The sequence below is a fragment of the Salmo salar genome, chromosome 09 (genome assembly GCF_965601325.2).
Source record: "Salmo salar chromosome 09, fSalSal1, whole genome shotgun sequence".
Classification (NCBI taxonomy): Eukaryota; Metazoa; Chordata; class Actinopteri; order Salmoniformes; family Salmonidae; genus Salmo; species Salmo salar.
The window spans coordinates 125,520,164-125,534,066 of record NC_138299.1 but is presented as its reverse complement, the minus strand read 5'-3'; the positions used below and the strand labels follow the sequence as shown (position 1 = coordinate 125,534,066).

General features: G+C 42.3%; 1 protein-coding gene across 1 annotated transcript in view; it reads right to left on the bottom strand.

The window, feature by feature from the left end:
* LOC106612642 (limbic system-associated membrane protein) overlaps positions 1-13,666 on the bottom strand; it is a 510,786-nt gene extending 497,120 nt beyond the window's left edge. Inside the window, exon 1 of the mRNA XM_014213995.3 lies at positions 13,424-13,666. Within this exon, the coding sequence (XP_014069470.1) occupies positions 13,424-13,487 (64 nt within the window). The 5' untranslated portion in view covers positions 13,488-13,666. The remainder of the gene's footprint in view (positions 1-13,423) is intronic.
* Positions 13,667-13,903: the final 237 nt, after the last annotated feature.

Sequence of the window (13,903 nt, the reverse complement as noted above, 5' to 3'; positions counted from 1 at the left end):
TAGATCACCGTCTTCCAGGAATGTTGGAGATGTGCATCTGACAGTACAGCCAAGATAAAATCAGAAGGCTTGGAACTCAAGAAATGGAGCCAAGGAAGTGTTTGTCAAACATTATAAAGAGACAAAATGGAGTATGTGGTCTGAGAAACAAGCTGTGTTTTAAGTCCTCCATTGAAAGAGTGTTTTGATATCTTAAAGTTGTAAAAACTACACTCTGGTAGTGAGCTGGAACCTGATAGATGAAATATGTTTCCGACCCTATTCTGGAGTCACTGAAGCACACTTAACCTGTTATGGCTAGGGGGCAGTATTTTCACGGCTGGATAAAAAAACGTACCCGATTTAATCTGGTTACTACTCCTGCCCAGTAACTAGAATATGCATATAATTATTGGCTTTGGATAGAAAACACTCCAAAGTTTCTAAAACTGTTTGAATGGTGTCTGTGAGTATAACAGAACTCAAATGGCAGGTCAAAACCTGAGAGATTCCTTTACAGGAAGTGGCCTGTCTGACCATTTCTTGAACTTCTTTGCCATCTCTATCTTTTACAAAGGATCTCTGCTCTAACGTGACACTTCCTACGTCTTCCATGGGCGCTCAGAGCCCGGGAAAAACCTGAATGTCGTCATCCCAGCCCCAGGCTGAAACACATTATCGCCTTTCTCAAGTGGCCGATCAAGGGACTGTGGGCTTAGGCGTGTGCCCTGGCCGCCCCCGTCTTTGTGATTTTTCCTCTGTTTGCCGAAAAGGAGATTCCCGGTCGGAATATTATCGCTTTTTTACGAGATAAATTGCATAAAAATTGATTTTAAACAGCGGTTAACATGCTTCGAAGTACGGTAATGGAATATTTAGAATTTTTTTGTCACGAATTGCGCCATGCGCACGACCCTGATTTACCATTTCGGATAGTGTCTGGGACGCACGAACAAAACGCCGCTATTCGGATATAACGATGGATTATTTTGGACCAAACCAACATTTGTTATTGAAGTAGCAGTCCTGGGAGTGCATTCTGACGAAGACAACAAAAGGTAATCAAACTTTTATAATAGTAAATCTGATTTTGGTGAAGACTAAACTTGCCGGGTGTCTAAATAGCTAGCCCGTGATGGCTGGGCTATGTACTTAGAATATTGCAAAATGTGCTTTCACCAAAAAGCTATTTTAAAATCGGACATATCGAGTGCGTAGAGGAGTTCTGTATCTATAATTCTTAAAATAATTGTTATGCTTTTTGTGAACGTTTATCGTGAGTAATTTAGTAAATTGTTAGCAAATTCCCCGGAAGTTTGCGGGGGGTATGCTAGTTCTGAACGTCACATGCTAATGTAAAAAGCTGTTTTTTGATATAAATATGAACTTGATTGAACAAAACATGCATGTATTGTATAACATAATGTCCTAGGTGTGTCATCTGATGAAGATCATCAAAGGTTAGTGCTGCATTTAGCTGTCTTCTGGGTTTTTGTGACATTATATGCTAGCTTGAAATAATGGGTGTCTGATTATTTCTGGCTTGGTACTCTGTTGACATAATCTAATGGTTTGCTTTCGCTGTAAAGCCTTTTTGAAATCGGACAGTGTGGTTAGATAAAGGAGAGTCTTGTCTTTAAAATGCTGTGAAATAGTCATATGTTTGAAAAATTGAAGTTTTTGTATTTTTGAGGAATTTGTAATTCGCGCCACGCCTATCATTGGATATTGGAGCAGGTGTTCCGCTAGCGGAACGTCTAGATGTATTAAGTATGCCAGGTGTTGTAGAGAGGACTGGTAAAACAAAGGCTGAGAGAAAGATACATATTAGCACAGGTACCAAACAGAAACATATGTCCCTTAATATATCCTTTCTCCTGATGAAACCTAAGTGCCTGTAAGACACACCAACAACATCCTCACCCAGCCAGACAGCAAACAGCTGGGCAAAAATGTACTTAGCATTGCGTTGATTAAAAATGCAGCAGAGTGGCAGAGTAGGCTGGTTATAGAGGTCAGGAACAGACGGACTTGTTCAAGACATGCACAGAAGGAGTATTGCTGTCTTAATTACAACAGTGGTACACTACTTCTATACAAGCAAGTGAAAGACGAAAGGAAGAAAAACCTCCTTAGTTGGACTTCAATATAAACATAAGTAGTATAGTATCTATCTGCCGAATTCCAACATTGTGTATGAAGATAAATGTATTACATTTTTGCATGGGGTATATTTTGCATTCCCTCTACGCATTCATATAGCTTCTCCATTCTCCTATTTCAGCCGTGATGAATACAGCATGTCAGTTTGCCCTCATAGAACAAACAGATAGAAATGAAATATGTGGATTTCAACTTGCATGATCGTTATTGTGATTATGATTCTCACTGTAAGAGGAGTGTTCTACACCTGCATTGCTTGCTCTTTGGGGGTTTAGTCTGGGTTTGTTATATATTTTTTGTATTTTTTACCCCTTTTTCTCCCCAATTTCGTTATTTCCAATTGTTAGTTACAGTCTTGTTCCATCACTGCAACTCCTGTACGGACTCGGGAGAGGCGAAGGTCGAGAGCCATGTGTCTTCCGAAACATGACCCTGCCAAGCCGCACTGCTTCTTGACACACTGCTCGCTAAACCCGGAAGCTAGCCGTACCAATATGTCGGGAGGAAACACAGTACAACTGGCGACCAAAGTCAGTGTGCATGCCCCTGGCCCGCCACAAGGAGCCGCTAGAGCGCAATGGGATAATGACATCCTGGCCGGACAAACCATTCCCTACTTCATCGGTCTCAAAGTTATTGAAGGAAGCCCTCAAATTGAATAAAGACGTCCTTGTAGACCGCTCACAGCATGGCAGAAAACCTTGCGTACTTGTGGCTAAACTACACTACTATCAGGATTGTATTGATGATGTTCTTCGTCGTGCCAGAGAATTTATCCCACTTCGACGCAACGGAGAACCCATCGCTATCTTCCCAGACTATGCCCCCAGCATTGGTCGTGACCGTGCCGCTTTCAACGTTGTCAAGAGTCTGCTCCACGGAGAGACTGACGTTAGATATGGTGTGGCTTTTCCTGCACGGCTCCGTATAACATACAACGGCAGGAGAAAGACACCCATAAGGCGATGACCTTTGTAAAGGTGAATATTCTACCGAGGTTATGTGAATATTCTACTGAGGTTGTAGAGCCTCCAGCCCCGCCCTAAATGCCTTAGATAGTTATTTTGTCACACCCTCCACACATGCGGAGACCTCACTTGGCTTAACTGGTGCCTCCAGAGACGCAACCGCTCTCATCGTCACTCAATGCCTAGGTTTACCTCCACTGTACTCACATCCTACCATACCCTTCTTGTTTGTACATTATGCCCAGAATCTATTCTACCACGGCAAAAAATCGACTCCTATTATTCTCTGTCCCCAACGCACTAGACGACCAGTTGTTATATCTTTTAACCGTACCCTTATCCTACTCCTCCTCTGGTGATGTAGAGGTTAACCCAGGCCCTGTAGCCCCCAGCACCACACCTTTTCCCAAGGCGCTCTCATTTGTTGACTTCTGTAAACGTAAAAGCCTTGGTTTAATGCATGTTAACATCAGAAGCCTCCTCCCTAAGTTTGTTTTATTCATTACTTTAGCACACTCCGCCAACCCTGATGTCCTAGCCGTGTCTGAATCCTGGCTTAGGAAGGCCACCAAAAATCCTGAAATTTCCATCCCTAACTATAATATTTTCCGACAAGATAGAACTGCCAAAGGGGGAGAAGTTGCAATTTACTGCAGAGATAGCCTGCAGAGTTCCGTTCCAAGCTTCTACTTTTAAAAATCCACCTTTCCAGAAATAAGTCTCTCACCGTTGCCGCTTGTTATAGACCCCCCTCAGCCCCCAGCTGTGCCCTGGACACCATATGTGAATTGATTGCCCCCCATCTATCTTCAGAGTTTGTACTGTTAGGTGACCTAAACTGGGATATGCTTAACACCCCGTCCGTCCTACAATCTAAGCTAGATGCCCTCAATCTCACACAAATTATCAAGGAACCTACCAGGTACAACCCTAAATCCGTAACCATGGGCACCCTCATAGATATCATCCTGACCAACATGCCCTCTAAATACACCTCTGCTGTCTTCAACCAGGATCTCAACAATCACTGCCTCATTGCCTGCATCCGTAATAGGTCCGAGGTGAAACGGCAACCACTCATCACTGTCAAACACTCCCTTAAACACGTCAGCAAGCAGGCCTTTCTAATCGACCTGGCCCGGGTATCCTGGAAGGATACTGACCTCATCCCGTCAGTAGAGGATGCTTGGTGGCTCTTTAAAAGTGCTTTCCTCACCATCTTAAATAAGCATGCCCCATTCAAAGAATTTAGAACTAAGAACAGATATTGCCCTTGGTTCACTTCAGACTTGACTGCCCTTCACCAGCGCAAAAACATCCCGCGATATGCAGCTTTTCAGGGAAGTCAGGAACCAATATACACAGTCAAAACAGAAATTTGCATCCTGTAGCACTAATTCCAAATAGTTTTGGGACACTGTAAAGTCCATGGAGAATAAGAGCACTTCCTCCCAGCTGCCCACTGCACTGAGGCTAGGAAACACTGTCCCCACCGATAAATCTAAATAAGTATTTTTCTACAGCTGGCCATGCTCTCCACCTGGCTACCCCTACCCTGGCCAACAGCTCTGCACCCCCTGCAGAAACTTCCCCAAGCGCCCCCCGCTTCTCCTTCACCCAAATCCAGACAGCTGATGTTCTGAAAGCTCTGCAAAATCTCGATCCTACAAATAAGCTGGGCTAGACAATCTGGACCCTCTCTTTCTAAAATTATCCGCCGAAATTGTTACAACCCCTATTACTAGCATGTTCAACCTCTCTTTCGTATTGTCTGAGATCCCCAAAGATTGGAAAGCTGCCGCGGTCATCCCCCTCTTCAAAAGGGGGAGAGACTCTAGACCCAAACTGTTATAGACCTATATCCATCCTGCCCTGCCTTTCTAAAATCTTCAAAAGCCAAGTTAACCTCACTAGGGTAGGGGGCACTATTTTCACCTCCAGATGAAAAGCGTGCCCAAAGTAAACTGCCTGTTATTCAGGCCCAGAAGCTAGGATATAAGCATTTGGATAGAAAACACTCTACAGTTTCCAAAACTGTTAAAATAATGTCTGTGAGTATAACAGAACTGATATGGCAGGCAAAAACCGGAGAAAAAAAATCCCACTTCCTGGATGGATTTATGTTTGTAGTTTTCTATTGACTGCCTATACAGTATCCAATGACTTAGGACTCAGATTGCACTTCCTATGGCTTCCACTAGATGTCAACAGTCTTTGAAAATTGTTTCAGGCTTGTATTCTGAAAAATGAGGGAGTAAGACCACTGAGTGAGTGGATAGTGGAAAGACCCCAGGCCTGTTTGCTGCGCATGACCGAGAGCGTGCCTTTCTTTTTTTTCCTTTTATATTGACCAAGCTATTGTATGGTTGAAATATTATTCATTATTATGACTAAAAACAACCTGAGGATTGATTATAAACACCGTTTAACATGTTTCTACGAACTTTACTGATACTTTTTGGATTTTTCATTTGGCTTTTGTGACTGCCTTTGAGCAAATGGATTACTGAACAAAACTGAGGTTTTTGGATATAAAGAGGGACTTTATCGAGAAAAAAAAAAAAAACATTTATTGGGTAACTCGGAGTCTTGTGAGTGCAACCATATGAAGATCATCAAAGGTAAGTGATTAATTTTATTGCTATTTCTGACTTTTGTGACTCCTCTACTTGGCTGGTTACTGTTTGTGTGCTGGGCGCTGTCCTCAGATAATCGCATGAAATGCTTTCGCTGTAAAGCCTTTTTGAAATCTGACACAACGGTTGGATTAACAAGAAGTTAATCTTTAAGGCGATGTATAAAACTTGTATGTTTTATGAATTTTTATTATGAGTATTTCTGTTTTTGAATTTGGTGCTCTGCAATTTCACCGGATGTTGGCCAGGTGGGACGGTAGCGTCCCACGTACCCAAGAGAGGTTAACAAACAGATCACCGACCATTTCGAATCCCACTGTACCTTCTCCACTATGCAATCTGGTTTCCGAGCTGGTCATGGGTGCACCTTAGATACGCTCAAGGGAAAAAAGTATTTGATCCCCTGCTGTTTATGTACGTTTGCCCACTGACAAAGAAATGATCAGTCTATAATTTTAATGGTAGGTTTATTTGAACAGTGAGAGACAGAATAACAACAACAAAAAAATCCAGAAAAACGCATGTGAAAAATGTTATAAATTGATTTGCATTTTAAATGAGGGAAATAAGTATTTGACCCCCTCTCAATCAGAAAGATTTCTGGCTCCCAGGTGTCTTTTATACAGGTAATGAGCTGAGATTAGGAGCACACTCTTAAAGGGAGTGCTCCTAATCTCAGTTTGTTACCTGTATAAAAGACACCTGTCCACAGAAGCAATCAATCAATCAGATTCCAAACGCTCCACCATGGCCAAGACCAAATAGCTCTCCAAGGATGTCAGGGACAAGATTGTAGACCTACACAAGGCTGGAATGGGCTACAAGACCATCGCCAAGCAGCTTGGTGAGAAGGTGACAACAATTGGTGGGATTATTCGCAAATGGAAGAAACACAAAAGAACTGTCAATCTCCCTCGGCCTGGGGCTCCATGCAAGATCTCACCTCGTGGAGATGCAATGATAATGAGAACGGTGAGGAATCAGCCCATAACTACACGGGAGGATATTGTCAATGATCTCAAGGCAGCTGGGACCATAGTCACCAAGAAAACAATTGGTAACACACTACGCCGTGAAGGACTGAAATCCTGCAGCGCCCGCAATGTCCCCCTGCTCAAGAAAGCACATATTACATGCCTGTCTGAAGTTTGCCAATGAACATCTGAATGATTCAGAGGACAACTGGGTGAAAGTGTTGTGGTCAGATGAGACCAAAATGGAGCTCTTTGGCATCAACTCAACTCGCCGTGTTTGGAGGAGGAGGAATGCTGCCTATGACCCCAAGAACACCATCCCCACTGTCCCGTGTGGCTCAGTTGGAAAAGCATGGTGTTTGCAACGCCAGGGTTGTGGGTTCGATTCCCACGGGGTGCCAGTACGGAGAAAAAAATGTATGAAATGTATGCATTCACTACTGTAAGTCGCTCTGGATAAGAGCGTCTGCTAAATGACTGAAATGTAAATGTAAAAAATGTCATAGTGCTGCCTATGACCCCAAGAACACCCCCCCCGTCAAACATGGAGATGGAAACATTATGCTTTGGGGGTGTTTTTCTGCTAAGGGGACAGGACAACTTCACCGCATCAAAGGGACGATGGACGGGGCCATGTACCGTCAAATCTTGGGTGACAACCTCCTTCCCTCAGCCAGGGCATTGAAAATGGGTCGTGGATGGGTATTCCAGCATGACAATGACCCAAAACACACGGCCAAGGCAACAAAGGAGTGGCTCAAGAAGAAGCACATTAAGGTCCTGGAGTGGCCTGCCAGTCTCCAGACCTTAATCCCATAGAAAATCTGTGGAGGGAGCTGAAGGTTCGAGTTCCCAAACGTCAGCCTCGAAACCTTAATGACTTGGAGAAGATCTGCAACGAGGAGTGGGACAAAATCCCTCCTGAGATGTGTGCAAACCTGGTGGCCAACTACAAGAAACCTCTGACCTCTGTGATTGCCAACAAGGGTTTTGCCACCAAGTACTAAGTCATGTTTTGCAGAGGAGTCAAATACTTATATCTCTCATTAAAATCCAAATAATTTTATAACATTTTTGACATGCGTTTTTCTGGATTTTTTTGTTGTTATTCTGTCTCTCACTGTTCAAATAAACCTACCATTACAATTATAGACTGATAATTTCTTTGTCAGTGGGCAAACGTACAAAATCAGCAGGGGATAAAATACTTTTTTCCCTCACTGTATAAGATATTCAACTCGCACAGATCTGGATTCCCTGACCTCTATTAAGAAGCAATGGGAAGAGGATTTAGGTGAACAATTTTCAGACGTAACTTGGCAGAGTATGCTTCAGAGAATACATTCTTCATCTATATGTCTAAGACATGCTGTAATTAAATTTAAAATAGTTCATCATCTGCATTGGTCAAAGGCAGAATTATACAAGATTAGACCAGAAATAGATCCCACTTGTGACTGATATAAGCAGGCTCATACTACTTTATTACACATGTTTTGGAAATGCCCGAAATTGACCGATTTCTGGATATCAATTTGAGACGTTTTCTAAGATACTGGAGAGACCTTTACTGCATTATTTGGAGTGGCACCACATGAGGCCCCTCTAAACAGTTAAATGAGCAAAATGCTGGCATGTACTACTCTTCTAGCTAGACATCTTATAATATTTAAGTGGAAGGATCAGTTTCCTACTGCTTTTAACCAGTGGATAAAGGAAGTTATGCAACATCTCAAGCTACTCTGATAGGGAATCCGCAATTACATTTTATAATATCTGGCAACCTTTCCTATTCTTTCTAGAAGACATGGACCCAGCTAATTTCACAACTTCATAAACCAACCCAAATTAGAATTTGTATCGTAATTTTTACAATTTTTTTACTTTATCTTTGTATTTGTTTTTACTATTTGATTATATTACTCATTGTATATCATGCCTGCTTTAATTCTGGTTTTGGGGTGGGGCTCTGTTTGAGCATGGGGGGGTTTGATTTGGTAGGGGATCTGTGTGTGTTCTGTCCTTTATCTGTTCTGTCTTACCTGTATAATCATAAAAAATGGCAAATTAAAAAAAAGGGAGGAAAAAAAATATTTTTTTGAAACAACAACAAAAAGACCAAAGATGGCCATCGGTGGAGTATATAAAAAAAAAATATTTGCGAGAGCTTGAAATTGATGTAACCTCTTGGAATTATTTGTCTAGGAGTTCGACATTTCAGTTGCTTTCATGCGTTTCAACCTTCTGATGAAATGGCTACATGCTTTGGTGTGCTGCTCAACAGCATTGTACTATATTGTCTACATGAATAGGCAGTTTGTTTGCCATTGACCTTTGTTGCTTGTGAGCAGGGCCGTAGCTATATGTGGAGGACAACAAAGTACAGACCTCTGTAATAAAAAAAGTATTAAGAAAAATTAAATAGTCAGGATCTCAACTTACTGTTGAGAGTTAGAATAGTAGAATGCACAATATGTTATTTCTAAACTTGGCTGTGCATAAGCAGTTTCCTCTTGTTATGTCACTCACTGACATTTACCCAATACTGTAAGTCCATGTCAGTGTAATGTACCAATCTAGAATAAATTGTCTAGCCAGCTATTTAAACTTGTAGTAATCATGGCCGAATTACTGACCGGACATGCTGGGCACGTGCCCAGGGGCCCTGTCCTCCAGGGGGCCCCCATTGATTTTGTTAGTCCCCCTCACTCATATATCCTATTAAAATGGCATACCTCATGGCAAAATGTGTAGAATTGTTGGAAATTAGCTATTAAAACTGCTAAAATATCACCCCTACCGGACCTCACTAAAACTCAGATCCTGGCTACGGCCCTTCTTGTGAATTCACAGTGAGTGTTACGTGTTATATGCTTTCACTTTGTGAAGGAAACGTCAGCTAAATTCAGTGTACTAACAATAAACTTTGATAGTAATAAACCTAAATGCAGTCAACAACACTGCCCTATATGCCAAAGGTCAGGGGTATTTAGCCTCAGTATAAAGCAGTTTTCATTTCCAAACCTCTTCAAAGTGCACAGATTCTTCTCCTGCGCCCACCTAGCCTGCACTCTGGAAAACCAACAACCCCACTGAGCACATCAAGGTCCTGTAGTGCTAACCTGGAGGGGTGAGGAGAGAAGCCCCTCCAACACACACCATGCTTACGGTTAGCGATCCATGTTTCACACCAAAGTACCGGAGGATCACAGGCACCAGAAGCCTTGTACAGGGAACACAGAGCTAATTGTAACTTTCCTGGTATGGGGCTCTGAGTAGTGAAGCATTGCAGACATTAAAGAGGACGAAAGCGAGGTGGCACGGAGGGAGTATAAAGGTGTATTGCTGTGGTTCCGCTCTATTGTGTCTTATTCCAGACCCAACTCAGAACCTATCTCTGCTTCCCTCTCTCTCTCCCTTCCTATGGCCACAGCACAGTATTTACATCATTCACACGCCTAGCACATCCTGCCTACAACCAACCACAGAGACATGGTTGGAATACAGGAAGACCCAACAAAACACACTGGAGTCAATTCAGTCGAATCAGTTTAAATAGAGGGAGACTGTGGACTCCACAGTGGGGAGGAAAATCACTAGTCCCCAAAGAGAGATCATCGTGGACTCCAGTGAAAAGCCCGGCGAGAGAGGCCATCAATACAAATCCTCCAATTTAATTAATTAATCGGACTGTTCAGATCAATCTTTACAATTCATTTCTGAATGAGGGTGTATTCCCTATGCGCCTGACATTCTGAAGGAGGTTTATTTCATGGGTATTGGGTAATGTTTCTTAGTTCTCCGTCCAAGGCTGTTTTGGGGACAGCCCTAGAGTCCATTCCAAACAGATTTTATTTAAGGATCATTCTCTTGTTTCCACGGCGATGGCACTATTTTCCTTCAAATAAGCATATTTCAAAATCGTGTTCCTCCCAGGGGCCTAGTGTGCATTGATCACCACATGAAAGGCAATTATTTGTATTACTGGAAAAAGATGAAGAAATCAATTATAACCACAGCTAACCTACTCCATTTCTGCTATACCATCTCTTTTCCTCAGAAAAGATTAACAGCGTCTACACCATTAACCAACTCTGTACCTCAAGGTTCCTAATACTTTCCATCAGAAAAGGATGAACCAAAAAAGAAAGAAAGACAATGCATGGCACAAGGACAAACTTATTTTCAACTGCAAAGTCATGTTTCTTTTTCAATGTATAGTATGTAAGGGGACAATCCACTTTTGTTTAATAGTGTATATAGTACTATGAAAGCCCCAAACAGTATATGTGCTCTATGAAGAGCAAACATAGTACACACGCTATATGAAGCAGCCATACTAAAAACTAGACTTTCTCCTGACTACGATAGTAATCTATGGTGCAGTTTCATTACTAGTTAACCATGCTGGCTGCACTGTATTCAGAAGGGGCTCCATCTCCACAGAGAAATGAACAGTTGGCATTTAGGGCAGCATCTTGCCCTGCCTACCCCAATTCATTAAACAAATGAGCATTATGTTAATACACTAAGAAGGGTAAAGTTAGATGAAGAGGAAAAGTGGGCCAGCGAGGTGGGCCCGATGTGGTCGACACCACCGACCTGTGACACCGCCCCAAGGCGTGAGACATGGCCAGACTGGTTAAGCATACAGGGTTCTGTTGGAGATCAATGTCTAAATGCTGCTGTGTCTCTCCTGCTGTGGGTCCATGTAAACAGACCTAGTGAGGGCTCTACGCTGACCTTTATTACAAGGAGCACCTGTGAGCCTAAGTTGAAAAATGGAGCCGCACACAAAGAAAATATAGGAGAACAATGAAAAATATTTGGGATATTAAAGCTAGAATCTTTCATTTTTCTAGGCGCACTGTTGCTCCTAAATAAGATTACAAGTCGCACAGCTAAATATTTAGGCAGATATGCGAGTAAAAGGGTTGCACTGTAGAGTCCTGCTAGAGTTAGGAAGACCTCACATGACAGCCCCTGGCGGTTGCTTATAACATTCTGCTGTCATGATAAGGCTGAATCATGCATTGCATTTCATAGAGAATATATTAAACATTTCATAAGTTGGTGCTGGAAGCCCCGAATGTTGTGGTTTCATTCAAAGCCATTTTCGAATTAAGCCCCATTGAGTTGTTAATTGACTTCTGCGCTGGGTTTGACAGCACACCATAACGGCACACACAACTCCTTTTAGAATCACCCAATTTACCAAATTATTTCACTAGTCATGTCACAATGGCAATAAACACTGAACCTCTTGGCAACAGCATACAAAAGGAGTTGGACTGAGAGCCACAAGGTAGTGGGTTCAAATCCTGTGCAGGCCAACCATCGAATTTGCTACATTAGTGTTAATAGTGGGATGCTGCCATGAGGCCATCAGAGATGTGCCCAGGCATGAGTCACATTACCTTAATACAACACCAGAAATCTGTTAAATGGAGGCCTATTGGTGTTATGTGTAGATGTTGTATTGCACATACCAGCACAAGAAGCTGTCTGAAACCAGGCAGGGATGGGCCTGGTTGATCCCTGTTTGGGAGATGGAAAGCTACTGAAAGTGGGTTGGAGGGCCAGTAAGGTAAACTCTTCCCTCTGGTCTAAAGGAGACCCAAATGCCCCAGGGCAGTGATTGGGGTGAGGTCATTGCCCTCAAATGGTTCCATCCCTCGAATGAGACACAGCACCCAAGATCTGACTCAGTGAAAATAGGGGTCCTGACTTAATTCCCAATAGCATCATACTATTTAGGGATGAATGAACCAGCTCCCACTTGGTTCATTCAACCCCTCCACTGTCCTTCGCTGGGCAACTCTTCCCCACGGTCGTTGTTATTTAATTTAAAATTGTTTTATGATTATTATTATTTTACCTTTTAATAAACTAGGCAAGTCAGTTAAGAACAAATTCTTATTTATAATGAAGGCGACACCGGCCAAACCCTGACGTTATAGCCCAAATGTATTCTCAGGCAACGCCACTTGTAAACTAAGGCCTGAATAAATATTCGACACTTATGTATCATTATTTAGGTTACTGTATCAATTAAGTCACTTGACAATGCACCACGTTGCTACTTCACCCAACCTGTCTGATGCTTGAGTTACAGTGAGATCGCCCCACAAAGTACAATGTTCAGTAGGCTACAGTGGCAGATGAAGCCATCAGCTTCAAAAGCTAGTAAAATCAGACAGACATGAGTGTCATTCATTCTATAACCACAAAGCGGTGCACAGAAAATGATTGCAACAAGATTCAAACTCAGCTGGGACATCGCAGACATGTCACTTACGAAATAATTTAATAACTTGTGGCTTGAGCAATTTCCCATGAACTCCCGCCACTGAATGTGTCCTCCGCCACCCCATTCACTTTGAATCGTATTTTGGTGTCAACTACTTTTCAATATCTCCCCCTCTGCGTGTGTGTAAGTGTAGCCTAGTTCTCTATGTGTGCATAACTACACTGTGTCAAGAGAGCAATAAATAGGCAAGGATGAAAATCATAAATACGGGGGATAAATAATAAGTAGTAGAAGACACCAGATCTAGCCGATCAAAGCTTCAAAGGCAGAAGCTCAGCAGGCGTAAGAACACAAAAGAGATTCCTCTGTAACTCAAAACTGAAAAGAGGAATGTGACTGGTAATCTAAAGCAACATAATTATATAAAAAAAACAAGTAGAATGCAACCCGTACCTTGAAATCCAAAGAATAAAAAGAACCCCGGTATCCAAATTGTGTGTATCCAGAAGGAATTCATGTTGTCCTCGTCAGCTTCAAAACCTCTCCTGATAGTCAATGTATTACAAGTGCAGGTCACTTGCAATAATTTCGTGAGCAGGCAGTATCGTTTTTTTAGTAGAAATGATGCTCAGAGGGCGTATAGCTCGAAGGCTATGTCCTAATGCTGCAGAGCACTATACTATACATCTCAAGTGTTCGTGTGCTAAACGCAGCCTTTTTTGCAATCACTTCAGCGCTTGCCTCTCTTGGTCGTCACTGTCACCTAGTGGTTAAGCAAGTACCTAGAAAAACACAAGTTGGACATCATATTCTGATTATTGATAAGGATATGGACTCATGCTGAACGGGGGAGTCACCGGTCAGCCTATGTTCCATCTGTGTTTATTGTTCAATTGAATTGGTATTTAAGCAACGCTGTATGGATCGACAGTC